This window comes from Sus scrofa, chromosome 10 (assembly GCF_000003025.6).
Source record: "Sus scrofa isolate TJ Tabasco breed Duroc chromosome 10, Sscrofa11.1, whole genome shotgun sequence".
Lineage (NCBI taxonomy): Eukaryota > Metazoa > Chordata > Mammalia > Artiodactyla > Suidae > Sus > Sus scrofa.
The window spans coordinates 39,694,003-39,709,110 of NC_010452.4; the positions used below are offsets into that span (position 1 = coordinate 39,694,003).

At 44.2% G+C, this 15,108-nt stretch overlaps 1 protein-coding gene across 8 annotated transcripts in view; it reads right to left on the reverse strand.

Moving 5' to 3' along the window:
* MPP7 (membrane palmitoylated protein 7) overlaps positions 1-15,108 on the reverse strand; it is a 265,984-nt gene that overhangs the window by 161,629 nt on the left and 89,247 nt on the right. For all 8 annotated transcript variants that reach the window (XM_021064727.1, XM_021064733.1, XM_021064732.1 and 5 more), the window contains exon 3: positions 8,019-8,137. In XM_021064727.1, the coding sequence (XP_020920386.1) occupies positions 8,019-8,137 (119 nt within the window). The remainder of the gene's footprint in view (positions 1-8,018; positions 8,138-15,108) is intronic.

Here is a 15,108-nt window from a genome sequence, read left to right on the forward strand (position 1 = left end):
TATATAAAAGGCCCAGAATGGGCAAATATAAAGAGACAGAACGTAGATCAGCGGCTAACTCAGGGCTGGGGCGGGGAGGGCTGGGAGGATACAGGGATCAGAGGATGATGCCGACGTGGTATAGGGTTTCTTTTTCAGGTAATGAAAACAGAACTAAAATTGATTGTGGTTGATAGCTGCACAATTCTGTAAATATATTAAAAACCACTGCACTGGAGTTCCCGTTGTGGCTCAGCAGGTTGAGGACCCTACATTGTCTCTGTGAGGATGTGGGTTCAACCCCTGGCCTCGCTCAGTGGGTCAAGAATCTGGCATTGCCGCAAACTGTGGCGCAGGTGACAGATGCATCTCGGATCTGGCTTTGCTGTGGCTGTGGTAAAGGCCTGCAGCTGCAGCTCAGATTTGATCCCTAGCCTGGGAACTTCCATATGCAGCTGGTGCAGCCGTAAAAAGGAAAAAAGAAAAAAAAAATCGCTCGTAGACTTGAAAAGGTAAAATTGTATGTCGCAATAGAGATGTTACTAAAATATGCTACCGTCTACATACTGCCGTTCTATGTGGTTATCTCTCAAATATCAAATGGACATAAAAGAAAAATAAAATCCCCTTTCTTCTGAGGACATACTCACAGTATGTAAGGACTGGCACCTTAGGGCTTACACAGGTCTCCTGGTGCCCTCTCCTAAGCAACAGCTAAGGGTCTGGTATAAACAGTGGTTGCATTAGGGGCTGGGGGGAAGGGAGCACCCAGGAGCCAAGGCTGTAGTTTCTTAACAAACAATGGGAAGGAGCGTCAACACATCCACAAACTCCCCTTCTTGAAACTAAAATCAGCTTCCCTCCTTACAGCAGTCTGACACCACCATCTTTGGCCTCGAAATCTGTCCCAGCCGATCCCCACATTACGTTAATTTGCTTTTTTTTCTTTCTTTTTAGGGCCACACCAAGGGAGATTCCCAGGCTAGGGGTCAATCTGAGCTGCAGCTGCCGGCCTATACCACAGCCACAGCAATGCAGGATCCAAGCCATGTCTGCAACCTACACCACAGCTCACGGCAACGCCGGATCCTTAACCCACTGAGCAAAGCCAGGAATCGAACCCACACCCTCGTGGATACTAGTCGGGTTCACATCCACTGGGCCACAAAGGGAATTCCTAAAGTGTTTTTGTTTTTGTTTTTAATTTTACTGGAGTAGAGTTGCTTTACAATGTTGTTTTAGCTTCAGGTGTTCAGCAATATGATGCAGTTATCCACACACACCTATCCATTCTTTTTCAGATTCTTTTCCCATACAGGTTAGTACAGCATACAGATTATTTTTATTCAATCCTGGCAGCACTGTTTTTAAGTTTTACTGAAGTGTAGTTGATTCACAAGTGTGGGAATAATTTCTGTTGTACAACAAAGTGATTCAGAAGTTACATACGTATACCCATTTTTTTCTCAGATTCTTTTCCCATATAGGTTATTACAGAATGCTGAGTGGATTTACTTCTACGAATTTACTTCTAAAAAGGAAATGTGGTACCTTGAGTCCTCTGCCGTACATTTTTCAAAGCGATGGCTCCCATGGTCTTAAGATAAATAATGCTGTTGAGTGTGACCTTGCCTGCCACACCTGGCACTGCGGGCACACCCCTGCTTACCTTCCCCACTGCCCAGGACCAACTGTCAGCCTCCATCCTGAAGGCCCAGGGTTCATACCTGCCTTCAGGTGTTTGTATGTTATTCCTTCTACCTGATTCCCCCCAACCCCATCATCTTCCATAAATTCTTACCTGGGCAACTTTGATCCAGCGGGCAGGTTGTAGCTTAAAATACCAAGCCCTCCACGAGGCCGGCGTTGAAGAAAGCATCATGTGTCTCTCGTAAAAAGCTCTAAACGGGACCAGTCATGGAAGATTCCAAGTGCCCACCCCCCACCCCCATCTACAGCCCCTCTGGGAGATGGGGGCTCTGTAAAGCAACAGACTGAGCCTGCTCTGCTGGAAGGCTTCGCCCTGGGGTCTGGCAGACAGTAGTAATAAGACCTCAGCAGGGACCGTCGAACGAAGCAAGCCATCCAGTTAAAACTCCAAACCTATTGGGGGGAGGGGGAGGGAGGGGGAGGGACAGGGAGCTGGGGGTGAGCAGATGCAAACTATTCTGTTTAGAACGGATGGGCAATGAGGTCCTGCTGTACAGCACAGGGAACTACATCCAAACTCTTATGATAGAGCCATGATGAAAGATAATATGAGAAAAAGAAGGGCTATACATGTGTGACTGGGTCACTTTGCTGTACAGCAAAAATTGGCACAACACTGGAGATCATTTGCACTTTTAACAAAAAAATAAAACAACTCAACCTCAAAGTGACAAGGGTGATGTCAAGTTTTTTGGCTTTCTTTTTATTTTTAAAATTTTTTTATTGTTATCTCCCCAATTTTTTTCTACTGTACAGCATGGTGACCCAGTTACACATAACATGTATACATTCTTTTTTCTCCCCTTACCGTGCTCCGTCATAAGTGACTAGACATAGCTTTCTTTTCGTTGGTTTTTTTATGGCCGCACCCACAGTATTTGGAAGTTTCTGGGCCAGGGATTGAATCCCAGCTACAGCTGCAGCAACCAGGGAGCCTTAACCCACTGAGTGAGGCTGGGGATTGAACCCCTGTTTCCACTGCAACCCAAGCTGCTATAGTTGGAGTCCTAGCCCAAGGCACCAGAGTGGGAACTGCCCGCTCAGTGGGTTAAGGATAAGGTCAAGTTTTATCATGACTTACTCCAAGTTTTACCATTAATCACAGAAATACACGTGGTAATTCAATCACACCAGGAAATTTTTCTTGAAAACAATCCATTTGTGTTTTGTTGAAACCCAGAAAGGATAAAATCCAGGCGACTACCTTTTTCCCCTTGCCCCCCCAACCCATCTATGCAGCTATTTGAAGGGGCAGGAAAAACATATGCAACTATTTAAAAGGTACTAAAAATTTGATATTCTTACCCTAGAAATCCAACACACTTGCAAAATAGGAACAAAAATTGGTTGAGGAAACAGAACTACCAAGCTTCTTTAAAATAAATATACCAGTTAAGCAAGTCTTTAAGCCACCCCTTGTTCTAAAATGAACTTAAACCATGTTACAAAAATACACACCTGAATAAAATAAAAGTTAAAGTAAGGAAAGAAATCTTGATAGGAAAACACACAAGGTGAGGAGGTAAATTTAGAAAGGAAGTTTGGACACAAATTATATGTTTCATGGTTCTGTATTATTTGCAAAACATGGGTCCAAAATGTGGCCCAATGCTAACTGGAGATCTATTCCACTCACTGGGTCACGTGAAAATTGGTATCCTCATCTTGCTTCCAGTTACATGTGGTATTTCCATTCTTTTTTTTTACCATGCTTGAGGCACGTGGTGGAAGTTCCTGGGCCAGGGATCGAACCCCACACCACAGCAATGTCAAAACCAGATCCTCAACCCACCATGCCACCAGGGAACTACTAGAAATTCTTCTTTAAGTAAAATATCTTGTTGGAGTCCCGGCTGTGGCGCCACAGGATCAGCGGCATCTTGGCAGCACTGGGACGCAGGTTCAATCCCCAGCCTGTAACAGTGGGTTAGGGAACCAGCATTGCCACAGATGCAGCTTAGGTCTAGACTGTGCCTCAGATCTGATCCCTGGCCCAGGAGCTCCATATGCTGTGGGGTGACTAAAAATAAACAAACGAAATAAAATATCTGTTGCTACCAGCCTACAGCATCAGTGCAACTCCTTTCCAATGACAAGTTCATAACCCACAGGATTCCCAACCAGAGAGGAGGTCAATATCCCCAGGTGACATGCCACAGCTGCCACAGACCCTCATCCAAACCTGCCTCTTCCTAACAAGCATATTTTACATCAGACCAGCAAGTTGTCTGAATTTAAAACGGTGTGGCGAGGAGTTCCTGTCATGGCCCAGTGCAAACGAAACTGACTAGCATCCATGAGGATGCAAATTCGATTCCTGGCCTCACTCAATAGGTTAAGGATCTGGCATTGCCCTGAGCTGTGGTGTAGGTCCACAGACCAGGTTTGGATCCTGTGTGGCTGTGGCTGTGGCTGTGGCTGGCAGCTGTAGCTCCAATTTGACATTTGACCCTTAGTCTGGGAACCTGCATATGCCACGGGTGCGCCCCTAAAAAAAAGACCAAAAGAAAAAATTAAATAAAACTTCCTGCTGTATAGCACAGGGAACTATATCCAGTCACTTGTGATGGAACATGATGGAGGATAATGTGAGAAAAAGAATGTGTGTATATACATATGACTGGGTCCCTTCGCTGTACAGTAGAAATTGACAGAACACTGTAAATCAACTATAACGGGAAAAGTAAAAATCATAAAATTAAAAAAATAAAAATAAATTAAATGACAAAAAAGAAACTGTGTGGTGATTTAACCACCGTTTTCCTTTTCACCTAAAAGAAGATGAAACAGCGCTAGAACAAAATCAAGTTTGCGTTCACCCAGTTCTAAACCATATACCAACAGCGTCAACTGCAGGCAAAAGAGCAAAGCATCAAGGCACATTTTGATTCACTCTCAAACAAATCTTTTCAAATAAATTATTTTTGCTTTACCAAGATTTATGTACAGAAGCCGAAGCCCTCTCTCCACCCCGCCTTCAGGAGAAGCACTTGGAAGACAGTGAGGGAGATCATTCCAGCTGTTTAAACTGTGATCTCAGGAGACCTGCCTCCTGGAAGCATCCTAGGTTTTCCCACTTGAAAACTCACAGGATGGGTCAGTCAAAGGACACCTAGAGGTCTGCATGCAAGAAAAGCTGGGAGTGGGGGCAACTGTTAAGAAACTGAGAACGTACACAATAAAACTCATTTTTAAAAATAACATGTTATAGCCATTCCTAAAATCAAACTGATTTCAAAAATACATTTTACAGCAATTACTGAAAAACATTTGGAATAGTACACATGTTATTATGCTATTTAAAATACTGTTGAATCAATATGATCCAGCAATCCCACTCCTGGGCATCAACCCAGACAAAACTGTAATTCGAAAAGATACACACGCCCCAATGTTCACTGTAGCACTATTTACAATAGCCAAGATGTGGTAACAACCTAAATGTCCGTCTACAAAGGAATGGATAAAGAAGATTTGGTGTGTGTGTGTGTGTATATATATATATATATATATATATATATATATATATATATATATAATGGAATATTACTCAGCCATAAAAAAGAACAAAATAATGCCATTTGCAGCAATTACGCCATCTCTGGATGGACCTAGAGATACCACACTAAGTGAAATAAGTCAGAAAGACAAATACCCTACAATGTCATTTACACGTAGAGTCTAAAATACTGCACAATGAACATATCTACAAAACAGAAGGACATTTAGAGCCACAAAGAAGAGACCTGCGGTTGCCAAGAGGGTGAGGAGGGAGGGATGGACTGGCACTTTGGGATTAGCAAATGCAAACTACTACATTCAAAATGGATAAACAACAAGGTCCTACTGTACAGCACAGGGACCCACATTCAATATCCTGTGATAAACCATAATGGGAAGAATATGAAAAAGAATACGTATATGTACTTTGCTGTACAGCTGAAATTAACACAACAACGTAATTCAACAATACTCCAAGCACCATCAATTTCATGGCTTCACTGGTTTGTTTTTTATGTTTGTTTTGTTTGCATTTTAGGGCCACATCCATGGCATATGGAGGTTCTCAGACTAGAGGTCTAATCGGAGCTACAGCTGCCAGCCTACACCACAGCCACAGCAACCCAGGATCCAAGCTGCGTCTGTGACCTGCACCAGAGCTCAGGGCAACACTGGATCCTTAACCCACAGAGCAAGGCCAGGAATGGAACCCAAAACTTCCTGGTTCCTAGTCATATTCGTTTCCACTGCACCATATGGGAACTCCCGCTTCACTGTTTTTATAAAACCAGATATTGATAACAGTATGCCTCCTAACCACTTAATGACAGACACATACTGTAACTAACAACCTGTGCTGAAAACTCATCAGTGACAGCAACTAAGAATTTTTTTCACACTAGTTTTATTCTTTTATATATATATATTTTTTTCTTTTTAGGGCTGCACCCAAGGCACATGGAAATTCCCAGGCTAAACGTGGAATCGGAGCTGCAGCTGCCGACCTACACCACAGCCATGGCAACGTGGGATCCAAGCTGCGTCTATGACCTGCACCAGAGCTCAGGGCAACACTGGATCCTTAACCCACCGAGCAAGGCCAGGAATGGAACCTGCCGAGTCTGTGACCTACACCACAGCTCACAGCAGTGCCGGATCCTTAACCCACTGAATGAGGACTGGGATTGAACCCGCATCCTCATGGATACTAGATACTAGCTGGGTTCGCTACTGCAGAGACACAGGAATTTCTAGTTTTATATCTTTTTAATAAAACATAACGACCATCTCTGTTAGTTCTTTTTGGTTCTTCACAGGCTATGCTAATTAATTTTGTCCTTAATACTTTTATTTGTCTAACTTACATAACCATCAAAGAACTGAGATCTTCGCCATTTAATCGGAAACTCACCAACAATCCTGTCAAGGGGTATTATAATTTCCATTTTATAGGTGAGGAAACTGAGAGAGTGGCCACATTATAAATAAATACAAACACACATACAGCCGTTGTTTGGGATGCATGTTCACTTACTGACTAAGGAGTGATGGTGCCACTGGAAGTGTGTTTCATCCCTTCTCTCAAGATGCCGAGTCAGTCTAAACATCCCTAACCATCCAACTTCTAAACACTCAATAGAGGACTATTTTCACGATCGTCTCAGTAAGTCACACACTCCATCACCTATCTTCCCAAGACTCTTTCTAACATCCCAAGGGAGCAACTAACATCCCAAGGGAGCAACTAAACAAAGGTATCTTAGCAATTATAGAAAAGCTAAATAAATGAACCAATAAAAGCCCTCTAGTCTTTAGATGTATTGCTAGGAAAACGCCACACATCAACACTTTACTTTCTTGAGCACTGCCCCTGAGCAGGGCACGCAAATTCCAGCAAATCCGACAAGCAGAAAAGGCAGTAAGGAGTCTCCTGTCCTGTGAAGCCACTGTCCCTCAGGAATGGCTCGCGTGCAAAGCTATCAGTCTACTTCTGGTCAAGAACACTGTAGCCCATTTAGCTGAATGAGGTACAGGCCCAGGTCCTGCCGAGGCATCCTAGGTCTGCCTCTGACAGACTCCAGTGAGATTCTAAATTTCCTTCAGCCTGAGTCAAATGAGAGAAAATGCAATTCATATTTCCAGAAGCAAGCGCGGCATATTTTCCAGTAAGTGTCTTATTCTCGTTTTACTATTTTAAGAGCTCTGATCGCTCCCAGCGTCGCTCTGTGGCAAGATCTGATGTCTGGGGGGCTGAGCCTTTCCATGGCTTGATGCTTGGCTAAAATGGTCTCCCAACACTGGGTTTTGTTCGTATTTTAGCGCCGGTGTATTTATACACAAAATACCATTTCAGGGGCGCTGTGCCAGGGCAAGAAAGAGCCTGCTAGAATTTCAGTTGACTGTGTTAAAGGAAATTATTTCAAATCAATGCGGCTACTGCACCGCTGCCATCCTTAACCTCAGAAAAGAGACGCCTTCTAATTTTTTGCTGCGAACATTTATTTATATAAAGTCAGATTCCAGCTCGTGAACGTGGACCCCGAGGAGTCTAAAGCTTCCCGCTACTATTTCACATTCTTTTTCTAAACAAGGGCAAGCGCAGGCTTACTCCGTTAGCAGACGCGGCCAGAGCCCCACCACCAAGTGAAGTCATCTACGGGTTTGGGTAAAATCTCTGTAACAACGTCCACACCCGTCAGCGAAACGGAACAAGGGGCTGTTTTGTTTTCGGGAGTCTAACAATGTGATTTCTGGTTTACTAGGTGGCGCTCAAAGTATTTTTCCATGTGCTTCTCTGCAAAGAGAAGCTTGAGCTCAGCATGGTTTACCTTCACCAGTGAATGCAGGTCTTTCGCACCAAACATGTCCCAGAGGAAGGTCAGGTCTTCCTGGCTGTCCACATGTGGCTGCAGCTGGGCAGGCAGAGCCGCCAGGAGCTCAAACAGACCTATACAATGGAAACCAAACACAAAGCGTGATCTTAAGAGTGATCTCAGTAACGTCGCTGCAGGTGGGGGGGGGTGAGGGACAGCTGGGCCCTGTCATTTGTACTGGATCCAAAGATGTATATGCCAACAGGCTCTTTTTTTTTTTTTTTTAACCTTTTCACAGTGGTCAGCATCTTAGGGGCCTCCCCGTTTATGTAACCCGAGACAGAGTGTGTGTACAAGCTGATACACAAAATGAAGAAAAAGAAGAAAACCCATACATTCCTTTCCTTAATCGTTATTACATTTCCCTCCATGTGAGCCAAAGAGTGAAGTGAGTCATCATTCGGAAAAACTTCTTTAGAAGAGCAGAAAATTGATAGCATGGTCCATTCGAAAGGTTTTGCGGTTTCAAACGGTGCCTCCCGAACACAGCGTTTCAGAAGCATTTGCATGATCGAACAACCAAAAGCAAGCTCGACAAAGCAAGCCAGGATAAACCGAATGTGGTGTCCCATTATTTGCAGCCACCCTAGTTTTTTTTTATTTATTTATATATTTTTGTGCTCTTTAGGGCCACACCCTGGGCATGTGGAGGCTCCCAGGCTAGGGGTCGAATCGGAGCTGCAGCTGCCAGGCTACACCCCAGCCACAGCAATGCGGGATCCAAGTCGCATCTGTGACCTACACCCCAGTTCGCGGCAACGCTGGATCCTTAACCCACTGAGCGAGGCCAAGGATCAAACCTGCAACCTCACGGATACCAGCGGGGCTCTTAGCCCACTGAGCCATGCTGGGAACACGGGTTTCATTCTCCAGTGGGATTACATGAGGTAGAGAGGACACACGTCCTTTTATTCCTGCCTGCTGTCTGCAAAGGCACCAGGACCTCCTGGGATTCACAACACGTGGGATGTCGTTCCTGCTGATCCGAAGAAGTGCTGCTGTTCAGCACAGGGACAGCTTTACAAGCTATTTCACCAGCGAAGTCTCGTAACCTATGGGCTTCTGATCAGAGCATCTATGGTCCTTTACAGGATTGGGACATTCTGCTCCTCGGCAACCATCCACACCGAACGCGTGAGGGCACGGCTCTGAAAGTCAGATATGTAACTTGAGGGATTCCATTAAACTGAAACATTCCTGGGACTGAATCTGGCCCAAAAGATCTAATACTCTACGAAAAGAAAAAGAAAAACCTTTTTCTCCTAAGTTCTGACGTCCTCTTGGTGGTTTATACACATCCCCTTAAAAACCTGGCATCCTGCCTACACTAGCTCTTATTTACAATTCCGTAAACATGTTTCTAAGGTCTCTTAACCTCAGTCCATGTATAGGATTCAGGGCTCACTTTACACAAATATATACATAGATGCACAGGTACAAACACACACACACCAAGTCACAACTGCCAAAATCAGTGCTTAAGGTCAGAGGTTCAAAATATGAAATTGTAAAAAGAAGGTAGAATTTCACTCTTTTCGTATCGAGTCCAGGAGCAGTAAATGACTACCTATGCCTCGGTAACGTGAGCACTGAACGATACGAATTCAACTGTGACAGGAGTTAAGGGAACAGTTGTTGGGAGATTGACTGAGTTAATACACTTGGACAGTCCTGGCACGTGGTACCGACTGTTTCATCTGTAACTAGAGCTTGAGCCATTGTATCACTGATTACAACTGTTATTCATCATTATTATGACTCAAAAGGCCAAAGTTTGGATCAAACAGACCTAGATTCAAACCCCGGGTCTACACTTGCAGCATTTCACGTAACCTATCAGAGCCTTCTTCCCCTCGTGTGTTAAAAAGAAGTGGCAACCTACACAGAGAACTAAACACACACACACACACATACACACACACACACACAAGCACATGTAAAACCAGTGAAATCTGGAAAAGAGCAACAGATGGCATGAATGACGACCTCCCAGTTGTGACAGGCTACTACAGTCAGGCGGGATGTCACCAGGGGGAAACTGGACAGAGGTACCCAGGACTTCTCTGTGTTACGTCTCTCTCCCCCCCTCTTCTACAGTCGTGCCGGAGACATATAGGAAGCTAGGGGTCGAATGACAGCTTCAGCTGCTGGCCTACAACACAGCCACAGCCAACGCCAGATCCGAGCCACATCTGCCACCTGGGCCCTACACCGCAGCTTATGGCAATGCCGGATCCTTAACCCACTGAGCGAGGATTGAACCCGCATCCTCACAGAGACTGTATCGGGTCTTGAACCCACTGAGGCATGACAGGAACTCTTGCATTACTTCTTATAATGTGTGACTCTATAATGATATCAAAATAAAGCTGAAACAAAAGAAAAAATTGTGGTAAATACAATTGCTGTAAGAATTCAATGCGACAATGCACACAGCCGCACTTAGCCTGGTGGCAGGCACAGGGCAGGCATGTGATAAAATAACCAATGACTTTCTTTCCTTAATGTCTCCTTACAATGGCGTTCTCTTTTGGTTCAGTGGGTTAAGGACCCGGTATTGTCACTGCAGCAGCCGGGGTGTCACTGCTATGGCATAGGTTCGATCCCTGGCCTGGGAACTTCCACATGCTGCAGGTGCAGCGGAAAAATATACAAATGTCTCCTTATAGCAGAAGCTCCATCTCCACACCATGGTGTCAAGTGAAAACAGCTTAGTGATACTTGCCAGCTGGACACAACGCACCCCAGTCTTTTATATATGGAAAGTGTTCGCTTGACCCAAGTATGGCTTAGCTGTTTGTGGGAATAAGCCATATTAGGTTTAATTTTTAAATAATAACAATTTGAGTTCCTATTGTGGCTCAGCAGTAACGAATCTGACTAGCATCCCTGAGGATGCAGGTTCGATCCCTGGCCTCGCTCAGTAGGTTAAGGATCTGGCGTTGCCATGAGCTGTGGTATAGGTAGCAGACATGGCTTGGATCTGGCATTGTTGTGGCTGTGGTATAGGCTGGTGGCTGCAGCTCTGATTCAATCCCTTGCCTAGAAACTTTCATATGCTGTCAGTGTGGCTCTAAAAAGCAAAAAACAAAACAAAAGAAAAAACCCAAAAGGTTTTGGTCCTTGAGATTGAGAGCAAGGGATGAGATCTGAGACAGCAAGGTGTATCTTTAAACATGTGAGCTATGGATTTTGGTGAGCCCCTTTCTGGATGTATGTATTTCCATTATACAATAAATTTGTGCTGCGCATGCTCAACCTCAAAAAAAAAAAAATTGACCTAAATCCACTTGGCCCCTGAGCAAGAACTGAGGCCATAAAAATTACCCTATATGCCTCTGTAGTCATTCAAGCTCATTCCAATAAACATTTCAGTCCCTATGAACCAAGCGCTGTCCATGGCTCTAAAGGTCCAGGACAGGTGGGATACCATCACCACGCACAGCAACCTACAGCACAGGGGACAGGCACAGACAGTCTGTTAGCAAAGGCGAGGACAGATGCAGGACAGAGGAGACTGTCGGCAAAGGCAAGAGAAGTGGGCACTTCCACCAGGAGAGGAGGGGACATCAGGAAAGCCTTCAGCAAAGACTGACGCCTGAGTCACGTCTGTAAAGGCTACATATGGTCCCTAAGAATCATCATTTACGCACCTCCATAGTCAGAGCCCTGGGGATAGAACCAGGTATAGAATATACCGCCACCTCTTCCCCAGAGAGCTTATGGTCTCAGATGACACCGAATGCATCTCCTTTATGGCCAAATACTAAGCTGTCCTAAAGACAGTGCTCTCCTACTCATCCAAGGTCCACGACATTTTTTCTTCCAAGCAAAATAAATAGATGTTAACGCAGCTGACGAAATATTCGATTTTCAGGGATGTTGGTGAGATACGCAGGACTGACTCTCATATTGAAATTGTAATTTAGGTAGAAATACCTACTCTGAATTACCTAGGATGTAAAACACATTAAGTGAGCTACTTCAGTGTTTGCCACATTTACACATTTCATGCAACTGTTTTATTCACATTCTCCCTTAACCCTAGTGTTCAAACATGATCTTCACTTCTAGGTAAAGCGAGATAAAACTTTGCTGAGTATGTGAGAGGCGTTCCCTGAGAATTGAGGTAAAGCTGATTGGTTTTGCATTTGTTCTGCAGCTCTATGTTTTTGATCAATAAAACCACCAATTTACTCTTTAAAATTCTATCAATTGCAAATGTGAGGATTTTAACCCTTCTCCAAGGAATAATTAAATCTGGTTTAAACTTCCTTGTCTCCTTTAAAAAAAAAAAAAAAAAAAACAGTTCAGTCAAGGGAGCTCTCAACAATCCCAATTTATGAATTTCAGTTATATGAGAATAATTATGTCTTCTTCGAGTTCCCGTTGTGGCTCAGTGGAAATAAACCCGACTAGTGTCCCTGAAGACCTGGATTTGATCCCTGGCCTTATTCAGTGGGTTAAGGATCCAGCACTGACATCATAGGTCACAGACTCGGCTCAGATCCCACGTTGCTGTGGCGGTGCCGGTGCCGTAGGCTGGTAGCTGTAGCTCCAATTCGACCCCGAGCCTGGGAACTTCCATATGCTGCAGGTGCAGCCCTAAAAAGCAAAAAATTAAAGTAAAAGTTATGTCTTCTCCATTCAACAGATTTTCGTGCAAGTGAGTAACAGAAAGTTTTCTGTTAAGACATTTTGTGAGGACTTAAATATAAGCTAGCACTCTCTAAGAGGGATAGTATTGTGGAAGAAAATAAATTCACCTTTCATTTGGGCACATATGACACACTACAGTGTCAAGGGTGCACATGGAGGGTTTCAATAAATTTATTTCATAGAAATGTTCCAGCAGGGAAAAAAAAAAAAAAAGAATACTTTTTTTGGTCTTTTTTTCCTTTTCTTGGGCTGCTCCTGCAGAATATGGAGGTTCCCAGGCTAGGGGTCCAATTGGAGCTATAGCCACCGGCCTACTACACAGCTCACGGCAACGCCGGATCCTTAACCCACTGAACAAGGTCAGGGATCAAACCTGCAACCTCATGGTTCCTAGTCAGATTCGTTAACCACTGAGCCACGATGGAACTCCAGAGAATACTTTTATTTATTTATTTATTTTGTCTTTTTGCCATTTCTTAGGCCGCTCCCGCAGCACATGGAGGTTCCCAGGCTAGGGATCGAATCGGAGCTGTAGCTGCCAGCCTACACCAGAGCCACAGCAACACTGGACCCGAGCCACGTCTGCGACCTACACCACAGCTCATGGCAATGCCGGGTCCTTAACCCACTAAGCCAGGGCAGGGATCGAACCCACAACCTCATGGTTCCTAGTCGGATTCGCTAACCACTGCACCACGACGGGAACTCCAGGAGGGAAAAACTTTTAAATTTGTGTATTTTATATACTGAGAGAAAGGAAAGCAATGAGAACACAACTAAAATATGTCAAAGGTTACTGGATTAATATATACAAAACTTATTAAAGCAATTTTAAAGAGCACAATCAATGAAGGTCAGAGAAGGCTAGGTGGGGCTGGCAGGATATGAGCTGGCTCTGAAGGAAGCAAACAGGGCCTGGAAGAGTGATTCTAAATTTACGGGGCAGGAGTTTCCTGGTGGCCAAGTGGGCTAAGGATCAGCACTGGCATGGGTCACAACTGTAGCTCGGATCTGGTCCCTGGCCCAGGAATTCCATGTGCCGTGAAGGAAGGAAAAAAAAGATAATTACAAAGTGTCGTCATTTGCACTAAAATTTCATCCCTTTATGAGATTAATCAATTCACTGCCATATATAATAGTGATATTAATTGTGGGTTAAGGATCCTATCATCCTAGTCAGACCCTCAGAGATTTTCACCCTGCCTAAAAAACCAGCTATTAAAAATGACGTCTATCTCCTTCTCCTCTCCCCTCCTTAATCCATCTTTCCTACCACCAACTCACAAGGCTTCCTAAAATGAGACTTAGTTACATAATTAGCAGTAATCCTTCCAAGTAGCATGAATCATACCTAATAGGGTAAGATGCTTTACAGGTGACCTCATTGAATGCTCCCATAAGCAGGCCCAATTACTGCTTTCCAGGAGGAAGCACATCAGCCCAGTAAGTGGCATTGTCTGGACAAACTCATCTCTGGCCTATGCCTCCTGTAATCATCCCACCATTTAGGTCTTCTCAAAAATCGGAGTTCCCTCGTGGCTCAGTGGTTAACGAATCCAACTAGGAACCATGAGGTTGCGGGTTTGATCCCTGGCCTCGCTCATGGGTTAAGGATCTGGCATTGTTATGAGCTGTGGTGTAGATTGCAGACGTGGCTCGGATCCTGCGTTGCTGTGGCTGTGTCGTAGGCCGGCGGCTACAGCTCCGATTAGACCCCAGCCTGGGAACCTCCATATGCTGTAGGAGCGGCTCTAGAAAAGACAAAAAAAAAACAAAAAAACAAAACAAACAAAAACAACCTTCAAGAGCTACCTTTAAGAACAAAGCTAAATGTCTAAGCTGACACCCAAATTACAGATGGATCAATTTTTTCTGTTTTTGTTGTTGTTGTTGTTGTTGTTGTTGTTTTTTGCCCTTTTAGGGCCACACCCGCAGCATGTGGAGATTGCCAGGCTAGGGGTCAAATCCAAGCTGTCGTCGTCAGCCTAGGCCATAGCCACAGCAATGTCAGATCCAAGCTGTGACTGCCAACTACACCACAGCTCGTGGCAACACTGGATCCTTAACCCACTGAGCGAGGCCAGGGAGTGAACCTGCATCCTCCTGGATGCTAGTCAGATTCGTTTCCACCAAGCCATGACACGAACTTCTTGATCAAGTATTTCAAATAGAAAATAGAGGACAATCTCATAGAATATTTATGTCATGTTGGAGTTCAACACTTTTCTTAGCATATGAAGAACGTAGAACCCATAAAAAATGATTGACAGACTTTGTGATAAAATGTTCATGTACCCAAAAAACCCAAAGAAGTTTGCAGAGAAATTGCTAAAGATAATTTGCAACAAGTGATTGACTGTATAATAAAAGATGAATAAACCAACAG